The sequence below is a fragment of the Cebus imitator genome, unplaced genomic scaffold (assembly GCF_001604975.1).
Source record: "Cebus imitator isolate Cc_AM_T3 unplaced genomic scaffold, Cebus_imitator-1.0 Scaffold221, whole genome shotgun sequence".
Classification (NCBI taxonomy): Eukaryota; Metazoa; Chordata; class Mammalia; order Primates; family Cebidae; genus Cebus; species Cebus imitator.
This window is the reverse complement of record NW_016107536.1, coordinates 162,418-175,183: the sequence shown is the minus strand read 5'-3', so window position 1 is coordinate 175,183 and position 12,766 is coordinate 162,418. Positions and strand designations below refer to the sequence as shown.

The 12,766-nt window shown below is 52.7% G+C and overlaps 1 protein-coding gene across 3 annotated transcripts in view; it reads right to left on the bottom strand.

Annotated features, from left to right (window-relative positions):
* Positions 1–12,766, bottom strand: part of BMP1 (bone morphogenetic protein 1) — a 50,987-nt gene that overhangs the window by 27,332 nt on the left and 10,889 nt on the right. For 2 of the 3 annotated variants that reach the window (XM_017549668.2, XM_017549671.2), the window contains exons 3-8: positions 9,817–9,990; positions 9,472–9,589; positions 8,992–9,170; positions 8,140–8,245; positions 6,202–6,326; positions 5,220–5,335 (exon numbers count right to left, since the gene is read on the bottom strand). In XM_017549668.2, coding sequence (XP_017405157.1) covers positions 5,220–5,335; positions 6,202–6,326; positions 8,140–8,245; positions 8,992–9,170; positions 9,472–9,589; positions 9,817–9,990 — 818 coding nt within the window. Of the gene's footprint in view, positions 1–5,219; positions 5,336–6,201; positions 6,327–8,139; positions 8,246–8,991; positions 9,208–9,471; positions 9,590–9,816; positions 9,991–12,766 lie in introns of all 3 variants that reach the window. The other variant, XM_017549670.2, reaches the window with a different exon arrangement.

Below are 12,766 nucleotides of genomic sequence, written 5' to 3'. Positions count from 1 at the left end.
CTTTTTTGAGACTGAGTCTTGCTCTGTTGCCCAGGGCTGGAGTGCAGTGGCATGATTGCAGCTTACTGCAACCTCCACCTCCCAGGTTCGAGCAATTCTCCTGCCTCAGCCTCCCGAGTAGCTGGGACTACAGGTGTGTACCACCACGCCCAGCTAGTTTTGGTATTTTTAGTAGAGATGGGGTTTCTCCATGCTGGCTAGGCTGGTCTCGAACTCCTGACCTCATGATCTGCCCGCCTTGGCCCCCTAAAGTGCTGAGATTACAGGCGTGAGCCGCCTTGCCTGGCTGATTCCCTTCTTCAAACCATCTCCTCCTCATAAAGCTCCTCCATTGCTGGGGAACCAATGTCAATCGTCTCCACGCCAGCTGCTAATTGCATGAATGCAGACTTGGGGGATCCAAGAAGAAGGTTTTCCAGGTGGCTCTTTTACTTTGACATACCCATGACACACAGAATCAATTGTATATGATAAGATTTACTATCATTCACATTTCTGGCAATGAGCTGAGAACTGGGAGGCAAGCGAAAAACAACTTCTCCACAGCCAAAATAGATGGCAAAGTCCATCTGCTAATGCAGGTGGCATTATTTCAGGTTGACTGTTGAAAGGTCATAGACTTTGGAGTCAGAAAGTCCTAGAACTTGAATGCCAGTTTCCCCACTACTACCTGTGTAAACTTGGGGAGATTTACTCAGCGCTTGGAGCCTCCATTCTCTTGGCTAGGGATAATAGTACCTAGGTGGTAAAAGTGTTACAGGGGTCAGGCACGGTGGCACATGCCCATAATCCCAGCACTCTGGGAGGCTGAGGCAGGTGGATCACGAAGTCACGAATTCAAGACCAGCCTGACTAACATGCTGAAACCCAGTCTCTACTAAAAATACAAAAATTAGCCAGTCGTGGTAATGGGCACCTGTAATCCCAGTTACTCGGGAGGCTGAGGCAGGAGAATCATTTGAACCCAGGAGGTGGAGGTTGCAGTGAGCTGAGATCATGCTACTGCACTCCAGCCTGGGCGACGGAGCGAGACTCTGTCTTAGGGAGAAAAGAAATGTTACGGGGAATAGCAGCGTCGTGCATGTAAGGTGCCTAATGCTTTGCCTGGTTCATAATCATTAAACAATAGAGAGACAGTTATTCTACTATGCCAAGCTCTGCAGGCCCTTTGAATGTTTCCATTCCCAGGGTGTCACTAGGCTTCCCTTACAACTCTCCAATTTCATTCAGGACCGTGGATAGTTTTTACTTTGTGTATTTCTACAACCACGTGTTGATTAATCTGGAATTTTTATACTTAGCCCTTTTCTCTTTCTGTAGCTCCAGGGAGGCTTCTGAAAAAAGGGCAGGAGTCCTCTGGGAATTGTGGCAAGTGAAGCCCCAAGGCAGAGAGAGAAGCTTTCGGGGCAAGGCCATGTGTGTCCTCTAGAGAGAGACTAGTGCCAGCCCAGGCCAGCCGGGAACAACAGAGAAGGAAGCCGATCCTGACCAGCTGCCATACCCCGGCTGCCTGCATAAAACTCCCAGATAGGAGGGTAAGTATCGTGCCACCTGATTCCGCTGCTCAGGATCAGGGGCCCTCTTGTGCATCTGTACATCCTCAGTGTCTGGCCCAGTGCCAGGCACATGGTAGGCACACTGATTTGCTGAAGGGCACTAAAGTAATTGTTGAAATGCAACGGGGCTTCAGAACACACCTAGTATTGCAATCACTGACTCTGGTATCATAATCCAATTCTATGTAATTTTGGAGAAGTTACTAAATTTTTCCAAGTCTGTTTTCTCATCTCCAAAACAGAGATAATGTAATGTTGCTGTGTGATAATGTTGGACAAAACGCACATAAAGAATTGAATACATACCTGATCGATCATATGTTCAATCAGTGTTAGTTACTGCTATTATTATCTGTGGGTGAGATTTCCCAAGGATGGAGTAATGGGAACCCTCTAGAAGGAAACAAAGGAAGCCCAGGACATAGCTGGTAGAAAACAGTAACAAAGGAATGCAATTTTTTGTTGTTTTGAGACAAGATCTTCCTCTGTCACCCCAGCATGGGTGTAGTGGCATAATCACAGCTCACAGCAACCCTAAACTGCCAGGCTCAAGCCATCCTCCCACCTTGGGCTCCCGAATAGCTGGAATTACAAGCACCCACCATACCCCCAGCTAATTTTTAAAATTTTTTGTAGAGATGGAGTTGCGCCATGTTGGCCAGGCTGGTCTCAAGCTCCTGGCCTCAAGTGATCCTCCTGCCTCAGTTTCCCAAAGTGTTGGGATTACAGGTGTGGGCCATATACTGGTCAGAATGGCAATTTTAAAGTGAGATTCAGGACAAGGAAGAATGGGTTCACTTCTAAGGGAAGATGGTAGAATGTCAACCAAGAGAGAAGCCAGAATTACTCAACTCTCAATAAAAATCTGTCCTACGTAAGAATGATCTTCAAATTACAACAAGTGAAAATAAGCATTGTTTGAAAAGAAAACAGACACTCAATAACATAGAAGGAAGAGAGTCTGTGAGCATATCTCTAAATTGGTTGTCTCGAAGCTCACCAATGACATCAGGGGAGTCAGTCAAATAACTTGCAGATGTGATCAGCATGTGTAATCTGCAGAACTTAGAGCAAGCGCTTTCCCAGTCTTCAAAGGGGTGTGTATGCTGGGAGGAGAGTAAGGAGTGGATTCTGGGAATTGCAAACCACTGGGTCAAATGTCAATCCCCAATGAAACAGATGGTCTGTGACCATTAGAAAAGAAGCACTTGATTACTAGGAGCCAGTTTGGGTTCACTGGAAACAACACAGGTCGAACACATTTGTCTTCCTTTTTAAAGGGGTTTTATCAACTAGTGGAACAGATTTAGTTCAGTAAGGGGCTGTATCTTATGTATTTGGCATTTATGAAACACTTCCTGAGCCAAGGATGGAAAGATGACCAAGGTATGGTCTCAGAAGGAGCACACATTCCAGTCAACCAGTGGTGACCTGTGGTCAGACAGTAATGACCCTAAGTGGCTTCATAACTAGTGTAATAACTCTGCTCAAAGCCTAGATTAACAGATTAATGTCAATTTGGAGGGAAATCTGGGTTCTTCTTTGGTTTGTATGCTGTTCAATGTTTTGATCAAAGACCAGGATGAAGACCTTCTCCAAGGAGCTCCTGGCAGACTTAAGAGGAGGGCTACCTGATGGATGGTGAAATTCTGATTCAAAATGATCTTGAGATGTCGAAACGAACAATTCGACAATAACAGAATCGAGTCCAGCTCAGGCTGCATTATGACATTAAGAACCATGCCCCAGGCCGGGCACAGTGGCTCACGCCTGTAATCCTAGCACTTTGGGAGGCTGAGGCAGGCAAATCACGTGAGGTCAGTAGTTCAAAACCAGCCTAGCCAACATGGTGAAACACCATCTCTGCTAAAAATACAAAAAAAATAAGGTGAGCATGGTGGCAGATGCCTGTAATCCCAGCTACTCAGGAGGCTGAGGCAGGAGAATTGCATGAACCCGGGAGGTGGAGGTTACAGTGAGCCGAGGTGGCACCACTGTACTCCAGCTTGGGTGACAGAGTGAGACTCCAACTCAAAAAAGAACCACAAGGAAGATAGTCTTGTAGCTCATTTTTGGGAGCAATAAAAATATGAAGGACACAGAAGGTCTGGGGTTGGTGGGGAGGTCCAGACTCTGTGAAAAGTCCATGAATGGATCTAAGAAGGCATGGGAGTAGTCTCTCCATGTTAGGAGGGCTGACGTGGGAAAGAGGGCGGGAGTTATCCTGAATTGCTCTTGAGGGAAGTACTGGAGCAAGTGAGGGGTTTAAGGGAAAAGAGACATTGTAACATTAAGAGCTGGCTACAAGCCAGGCGATGGCTCACGCCTGTAATCCCAGCACTTTGGAAGCCTGAGGCGGGAGGATCACTTGAGGTCAGAAATTCGAGGCCAGCCTGGGCAACATGGTGAAACCCTGTCTCAACCAAAAATAGAAAAAAAAAAAAAGTCAGCTGGGCATGGTGGCGCATATCTGTGGTCCCAGCTACTTGAGAGGCTGAGGTGGGAGGATTGCTTGAGCCTGGGAGGCAGAGATTGCAGTGAGCTGAGATCATGCCACTGCACTCCAGCTTGGGTGACAGAGTGAGACTACTCAAGAAAAAATTTTTAAAAAGCTGACTAGAGAACAGAATGAATTATTCTGCAAAGTAGTGAGCCTCTCATCACCTTAGATATTCAAACAGGGCTAATCAACCATGCAGTGGGAAACCTGATCAGATAGGCTTGGGGGCCCTCCCTGACACCCTGCTTGCCACCAATTAGCGTGGCGAGCAGGGAAGACTTCCTGAAGGAGGTCATATCCAAGCTAGACTGTGAAGATGGAGACAGCTCTGACCTGATCCCGTAGTGTGCCCTAATCCAGCCCTACGTGGCAGCGAGTATGAGAACTGGGCACTTCCTACAAGGTGAGATGGAAGGTGGAGCTGAGCTTTCTCTCTGGATCAGAACTGATTCAGCAGGTGACAGGTAGAGTGCGGAGAAAGAGTGCCGGTGGAGAGCCACGCACAGAAAATCAGGCCCACAGAGCAAAGACTGGAGGGGCCTGGCCTGTGCAAAAGGAAGGACAGGTGGGAAGGAGAGACCCTCCAGGGACATCCCCCTGGAGGCACGCGAATCATTCCTGAATTGTTCCGGGACCAGAGCCTGTCAGAATTGGGAAGAGCCCTTCAAGGAACCCCTGGCCCAATCCCTGATGAAACAGATAAGAGCTACAGATCAGGCTAAGCAGCTCATCCAAGGGAACCCAGACCTGAGAGGGGCTCCAATCCCACCTCAGTCCTTGTTAGCTGTGTGACCTTGGGCAAGTTACTTAACCACTCTGCCTCAGTTTCCACATCTGTAAAATGAAGGTGGAGGTAGCCATAGAAACTAAAAGAGGTGATGCAGGAAAAGCACCCAAGAAGAACTAGATAATCAAAACAGGCCTACATAGTAAGCGCTATCTGCAAATTAACACTAATTTACAAGTATTGGGAGATGCCGGGGAAGGCGGCAAATTGCCGGGAGCCCCTTCCCACAGCAGTGCTCCGTCAGCGCTGTGGACTCAATGCATTTACGACAACCAAGTAGGTTGCTGACACCCACTGACCCCCCACCATGGCAGAAGTCCCTGAGGTGTGGGGTCCCACAGAGGAGGGGAGGCTCAGAGGCCAAGTCCACACGTACCTTCTCCCCGGGCGTGACAGAGATGCGCCACACGCAGTGCATGTGAGCTGAGTAGCCATTGGGGTACTCAGGGGAGGAGAAGTTCCCTGTGCTGTCTTGCAGGGTCTCTCCACAGGCTGCGAGGAAAGGAAATGACAGAGCAGGGTTGCAGGCACTGAACTCCCCACCTTCTGGCTCACCCACCACTGAGCCCTGACATCCTCTGGGCAAGGGGAGAATGCCCGAGAAGGAGGGTGTCTGCAAGGGTCCTGTCCCTTTAAGATCCACCCCCTCCACCTCACATACAGCACACACCATCCTCCCTCCCAGCCCACTGCTGCCTGGGGAACCAGTGTCCTGTTGTGAAGGCAATGTGGGTTCCAGAGTTAAGGACAAGCTCCCGTGGTGTGTCTCCGTGCCACCTCTGTCTCTTAGGATTGCTCTGTTCTCCCCAGTTCTTCTACCCCTACAGAACCTCAGAAGGTGGCGGCTCAGCTTCTCACCACCACCCGTCGCTACCCCCAGGCAGCTTCCTTCACTTGGACACTGCCCCCCGCTATAGGGTCCCCTCCCCTCTACCCCATTCTCTTTTTTTTTTTTTTTTTTTTGAGACAGAGTTTCGCTCTTGTTGCGCAGGCTGGAGTACAATGGCGTGATCTCGGCTCACTGCAACCTCCGCCTCCCAGGTTCAAGCAATTCTCCTGTCTCAGCCTCCCAAGTAGCTAGGATTACAGGTGACTGCCACCGCGCCTGGCTAATTTTTGTATTTTTAGTAGAGATGGAGTTTTATCATATTGGTCAGGCTGGTCTCGAACTCCTGACCTCTGGTGATCTACCCGCCTTGGCCTCCCAAAGTGCTGGGATTAGAGGCGTGAGCCACCATGCCTGGCCATCATTCTCTAAGACTTGCGGCCTCAGCCTTTTTGGTGGCACCAGGCCCCTGGCCTCTGCCTCCCTCAGGCCCTGCCCTCCATGCCCTCACCCATCCCTCCTTTGCCCTGACCTGGGCACTTGTAAAGCTTGCGGGCCTGAGCAATGTCCCCCTTGCTGAGCCGTGTCCTTTGGCCAATGGGGGGTTTCACCCCATTCACCTCGTACTTGGGGACAATGGTATCCAGGAAGATGCCCCTGAGGAAGAAGAGGGAGAAAAGTAAGAATGAGCATCTGATGGACGGTGGGCAGCGAGTGGGTGGCAGGCCCATCCGTACCCACAAGTCACGACCCTGCTGGAGCTCAGACATTCCTCAGCAGGGTCAGGGCCGGGTGGAGACATCTCACCCTGTCATTACGCTGCCCACTGACCAGCAGCCACCCTGCTCCGTGGCAGCCACACCACAGGAGTCGGGGGAGCCCCAGGAACACATTGGGAGGTCAGGGATGCAGGTTCAGGGTGCCCTGGGACCCACTGGTGCCTCCAGCTCAGGCTGGCTGCAACTCACAGCCCCAGGAAAGCTATGGGCCCCTAGGAGGTCATCTCTCCAACCCTACTGGGGTTGCTTCTGCAACTCACAGCCCCAGGAAAGCTATGGGCCCCTAGGAGGTCATCTCTCCAACCCTACTGGGCTGCTTCTGCAGCCCCTCATGTGGCTCCAGCCCTAACTGAACTTCTCGCAGGGCTCCCAGGCGAGCTCCTCACCCTGCTAGCACAGGCTGCATCTGACAGTCCTGTAACAAGGCCAAAGGCAGATTCCACTGCAGCCAGACCAAGCTCCGGGGACAGCCCCACCATCTCCCAATCTATCAGTGTCTCCTGTCCCCCTTATTCCTCCCAGCAAAATCCTGGGTATTTCCACTTGGAGGAGCAGAGTGAAGGGGAGGCAGCCTCTACCTCCCCAGGGCCCCTGACTCACACCCAGCTGGGTGGATCGCAGCAGGGGGTGGGGTGGGATGTGGTGGGAAATGCAAGCCTGGGTCTGTGGGTGTGGGGGGCAGAATGACCTCACCACCCTTCTTTGGTCTCTGTTCCTGCAGGTCTGCAGGCAGGAAGAGCAGATCGGGTAGGAGCACTGAGAAGAGGGGGGAGGGCCCCTGTCTGGGACACAGAGGATGAGCAAAGCACCAGGCCTGGGAATGGCCAGGCCAGGAAGGAGTGCAAGGAGGAGGGAGGCATCATTTCCCACACTCTGCTAAGGAGAAGCTGGGGGAGGGGAGGCCAGGCCACCACCTTGGAGGGTTCTGGTTGTGGCTTCTGGTACCTGGGCCTGGGATAAGGAGGATGTGCTTGGGAGCTGGGCATGGGGGCTAGTCCAGGGCAGGGGCCACGCTTCATGCAAATTAGCCAATTACAAAAAAAGCAAGACTAATTAAAAAGGAATGGCTGGGCATGGTGGCTCACGCCTGTAATCTCTCATTACAGAGATTTTTGGGGGGCCGAGGTGGGAGGATCACTTGAGCCTTGGAGTTTCATATCAGCCTGAGCAATATAGTGAGACCCCATCTCTAAAAGAAAGGCATGGCGGTGTGTGCCTCTTGTCCTAGCTACTCAGGAGGCTGAGACGGGATGACTGCTTCAGTCTACGAGTTTGAGGCTGCAGTGAACCATAACTGTGCCACTGCACTGCAGCCAGGATAACAGAGCAAGACCCCGTCTCAAGCACAAAGAAACAGCCTACAAATGAACACTCAGTCCTTCGAGCTTATAGTTTTGGGGCTACCCCGTACTGCTTGGCTTGCAGAGTGGCTGTTGTTCATCCTCCTCTGCCAGGTGCCCTGGGTGCACCTGGTAGTAAAGGAAGAACCTAGTCCCTGCCGCAGACCCACCAGAGGAAGAGGACAGGAGGGCAGGCAGCATCCACGAACCCTCAGCTTGGAGGCCACAGCCCCCTAGAGGGCCACTCTCTTCCTGGGTCACTGCCCCAGAAGTGGGAGGAGGAGGAGAATGGACTACAGAGGGCAGGGTGGGGCTACCCCTGCAAAGGCCCAGGTCCGACCCGGTCTCCACCTGGAGAATGTGTTCCGAGCGTAGTGCATGATGCTGTCAAAGTCATAGGTCTCCCCCAAGGACTCCACCTCCTGAGGCTCCATCTTCAGGAAGTTATACTCCTGCCCTGTGAAGATCAGGAAAAGGGTGTGGGGGACAGGAGGGGGTGGGTCTGCCTGGAATGCAATGCTTCCTTTCCAGGGCAGGGAATAGGGTCCTTCCTGTACCTGAGGGGGCCCCCCCTACCTGAGGGTCCCGGGAGCAGCCAAGGGGAGCCTGGGGGGTGGGGAGGCTCTCAGGAAGAGTCCTGCCCAGCAGAGGGCCTGGTGAATGGAGGACTGAAGGCTCAAGGGATCATGGGAAGGAAGCACCCATTTCTAGAGCCACAGCTGAGAAGGAAGCAGTGAAGCGTAGAAAACACCTGGGGAAAAGAGAGAGGAGGAGGGAAGGGAGGGACAGAGATAGCGGAAAAATGAGAGAAAAACTCTCAGAGGTCAGACCAGGCAGAGGACAGAAAGAGGGCAAAGGTGAGAAGAAAGGCCTGAGCAGCCCCCAGGACCAGCCCACTAAGTCCGTGCCCCACCCTAGAGGCTGCCAGGGCTCCCAGTGTCCCGGACAAGGACCTGGCCCAGCCCCCAAGAAGAGCTCCACAATGGATGTGCGTCCCTCATCTGGGAGGGAGGAGGAAATGCCTCGAGGGAGGAGGAAATGCCTCGGGGGCAGGGGCTGGCTCAACCCAGGCTGTGGGCAGCGCTGCGGGCCCAGGCGATTTCTGCGGACAGTAGCGGCTCCCACTGCCCCGCCAGGGGCCCTGGAGTTGGGGACTGGGGCGGGAGCTGCCCACCAAGGCCGCACCGAGGGGCAGGTATCTACCTGGCTGGATGTTCTCACGAACGATGGAAACGTGGCGGTCCCGGTCTGGCCGAGTGTGTTCGTGCCAGAAGCCGACGACATGGCCCAGCTCGTGGACCACGATGCCGAACTTGTCACAGTTCTTGCCGATGGAGATGGCCTGGGGGCCCCCGCCGCGGCGACCCACGTAGGAGCAGCACCTGGAGGGCGGGGCCAGCTCAGGGGGGTGGTCCCGAGCTGGGGGAGTGCATCCACTCAGGGGCGGGGCCAGGCTGCCGGGGGCGGGGCGGCATGGGAGCGGAGGGGAGGGGTGGGCCCTGAGCGCCGAGTGCCCAGGCTGTGCGCTGGAGCCACAGCCACACAACGGGCAGTTCCTGCAGAGATGCCCCATAGCAGGAGGGGACAACGGGACCCAGGGCTGTGCCTAGCTGGGGGCAGCGGCAGTGCCCAGGGCAGAATCTGGGTTGGGGCGGAGGGTGCAGTGCCTAGGGCCCTGCTCACCCGCAAGGTCGGTAGGTGAATACAATATAGCTGTCCTCATCGGTGCGCTCCAGGAAGGTGACACAGGTGTGCTTCTCCCAGTGTCTCATGGCCTGCCGGAAGACTGCCCTCTGGCTACCTGCCAGGAGGAGGGAAGCCAGGCTGCCACGGTGTCCAGGCGGTCCCACCTCCTACCCACAACTGAAGAGTCACTCACAGCCATTCTAAGCACAGACTCCCGGGAAAGGAATGGGTGGGCACTCTGGCTGCAGGTGGCACCCACACACACCTCCGTGCCTGGCAGGGCCGCCCCAAACCCAGGTTCCGATACTGGCGGCAGCCTGGGTCCCACAATAGCATGCTCACCAGTGAAGTTTCCCCCAATGACAAAGGGGATGACTCCATCTGGCCACACACGCTCTGGTCTGGACGTTGCTGCCCGCCGACTGCGGCGAGACCTGCCTCTCCAACTCCCGTAGGCTCCCCTCTGAGACTGCCTGTTGGTGCTCTTGCAGCTGGGGGTAGAAGTGTTTCCTGGAACTGAAAGAGGAAGGGATGTGGCTAGTGAGTGGAGAGGAAGAGGAAGAAAACAAAAGCATAGTCAAACTTGACGTTTCATGGATTCTGTGCTTGCAAATTTGCCTACTGGCTAAAATTTATTCATAGCCCCCAAAATCAATACTTTCGGGCCTTTGGCAGTCATTTGTGGACATTTGCAGAGTGGTGAAAAATTTGTGTCACCCAACATGCATGTTCCGAGCTGAGGTTGGACAAGGCCTTCTGCTTTCAGCACTCTTCGTGTAAACAAGTATCTTTTTTGAGGTCTAGTTAAAGTGCCATGTTTTTCGCATTTTTGTGCACTTCTTTGAGGGTTTCACTGTTTAAACGGGCCCTGATTGGCCAGACATGGTGGCTCACACCTGTAATCCCAGCACTTTGGGAGGCCGAGGCAGGTGGATTCTGAGGTCAGGAGATCGAGACTATCCTGGCCAACATAGTGAAACCTCCTCTCTACTAAAAATACAAAAATTAGCTGGGGGTGGTGGCACACTCCTGTAGTCCCAGCTACTTGGGAGGCTGAGGCAGGAGAATCACCTGAACCTGGGAGGCAGAGGTTGCAGTGAGCCAAGATCCCACCACTGCACTCCAGCCTGGCAACAGAGCAATGAGACTCCATCTCAAAAAAAAAAAAAAAAAAAAAAAATTAGTGGGGCATGGTGGTGCCTGCCTATAGTCCCAGCTACTCAGGAAACTGAGGCAGGAGAATCACTTGAACCCAGGAGGTGGAGGTTGCAGGGAGGCGGAGGTTGCAATGAGCCAGAGGTTGCAGTGAGCCGAAATCGCACCACTGCACTCTAAGCAGCCTGGGTCACAGAGCGAGATTCCGTCTCAAAACAAAAACAAAAACTAAAACAAAAGAAACAAAAGGCCCCTGAGCATAATGCTGAAGTGCTCTCTGTGTTCCCAAGGGCAAGAAGGCTGTGATATATATCTTACAGAGAAAATACATGTGCTAGGTAAGCTTCTTTGATGCATGAGTTAGAGTGCTGACGGTCATGAGTTCATTGGTAATGAATCAGCTCTATATTAAGGAAGGCGTCTTTAAAAAGAAACACTTATAAAACAAGATGATGCATTGATCAGTTGATAAAAATGTTGTGACCCGTGGCTTGAAGGAACCTGACTCTGTATTTTCCCTAGGAGCAACGGGTCAGCATTTGGTAATGTGTTCAATGACTGTACAGAGTAACGATAGTTATTCTACAACTTCCGCAAATGGCAAGAATTGACTGTAATCATAGAATAGAACAAAGGTGTACTCGTTTTCTAGGAACTGTGGGGGTCTGAGATTAGGAGAATATCCCTTCTCGTGGAATAAACCTTGACATTTGTGGGGGCATTCAGAACTTTCAGCCTTCTTTTAGTTTCCCAAATTCATGTTTGCATTGACACGGGAGCTCTAAGTCACGTGGGCAAGTGTCATATTGTATTTGGCAGATGAGGAAACTGAGGCCAAAGCTTTGCCCAGAGTCACCTGGTGGGTTAGCAGGGGACCCCTCCATGCAGCTTTCCCTTGGGCCATACCTACTAACCCCCACTAAGGTCACATGAGACTTACTTGTTAGCAGGCTACCTGGTCACCCTCCAATGCCACCTACCCCCTGGGGTACTTTACTCCATGGGGTGCCCACACCAGGATTTCCCTCAAGCTGGACAGGACAACTGCAGCCACACCAAGTGTTCCCAAAGCAGGCAGACCTCAATAAAAATCCCTGCCCTTTGGCACGGTGGCTCACGCCTGTAATCCCAGTACTTTTGGAGGCTGGATCACTTGAGGCCAGGAGTTTGAGACCAGCCTAACCCACACAGCAAAATCCCATGTCTACTAAAAATATGAAAAATTGGCTGGGCATGGTGGTGAATGCCTGTGGTCCCAGCTACTTGAGAGGCTGAGGCACGAGAATTGCTGGAACTCAGAAGGTAGAGGTTGCCGTGAGCTAAAATGGTGCCACTGTGCTCCAGCCTAGGTAACAGAGACCTTATCTCAAAAAGAAAGAAGGAGAGGGGAGGGGAGGGGAGGGGAGGGGGGACAGAGGAGAGAGGTGGAGAGAGGAGAGGAGAGGGGAGGAAAGGAAAGGAGGAGAGGAATCCCTGCCTCTGCCCTTTGGGAAGGGGAGAGCTATTTGTGTGCTCTGAGGACCTGTCCCAAACATCAGCATTGGCGGTGAGGCGCCTTCTACAGACCAGTGAGAGGCTGGAACAGACACAGCCCAGACCCTCATTCCTCCCATTCCCACATCCACACGCAAGTACCACGTGGACTTTTATTTATTTATTTTTGAGACAGAGTCTCACTCGTGTTGCCCAGGCTGGAGTGCAATGGCGCAATCTCAGCTCACCACAACCTCTGCCTCCTGGGTAAGCGATTCTCCTGCCTCAGCCTCCTGAATAGCTGGAATTACAGGCATGTGCTACCATGCCCAGCTAATTTTGCACGTTTAGTAGAGACGGGGTTTCTCCATGTTGGCCAGGCTGGTCTCGAACTCCTGACCTCAGGTGATCTACCCACCTCAGCCTCCCAAAGTGCTGGGATTACAGGCGTGAGCCACTGCGCCTGGCCACATGTGGGCTTTGAGGTGTTTGGACCACAATCAAGGATAAGAAGAAAGCATCTCTGATCTTAAAGAGCTTTGAGCCTGGCCGGGCGCGGTGGCTCAAGCCTGTAATCCCAGCACTTTGGGAGGCCGAGGCGGGTGGATCAGGAGGTCAAGAGATCGAGACCATCCTGGTCAACATGGTGAAACCCCGTCTCTAC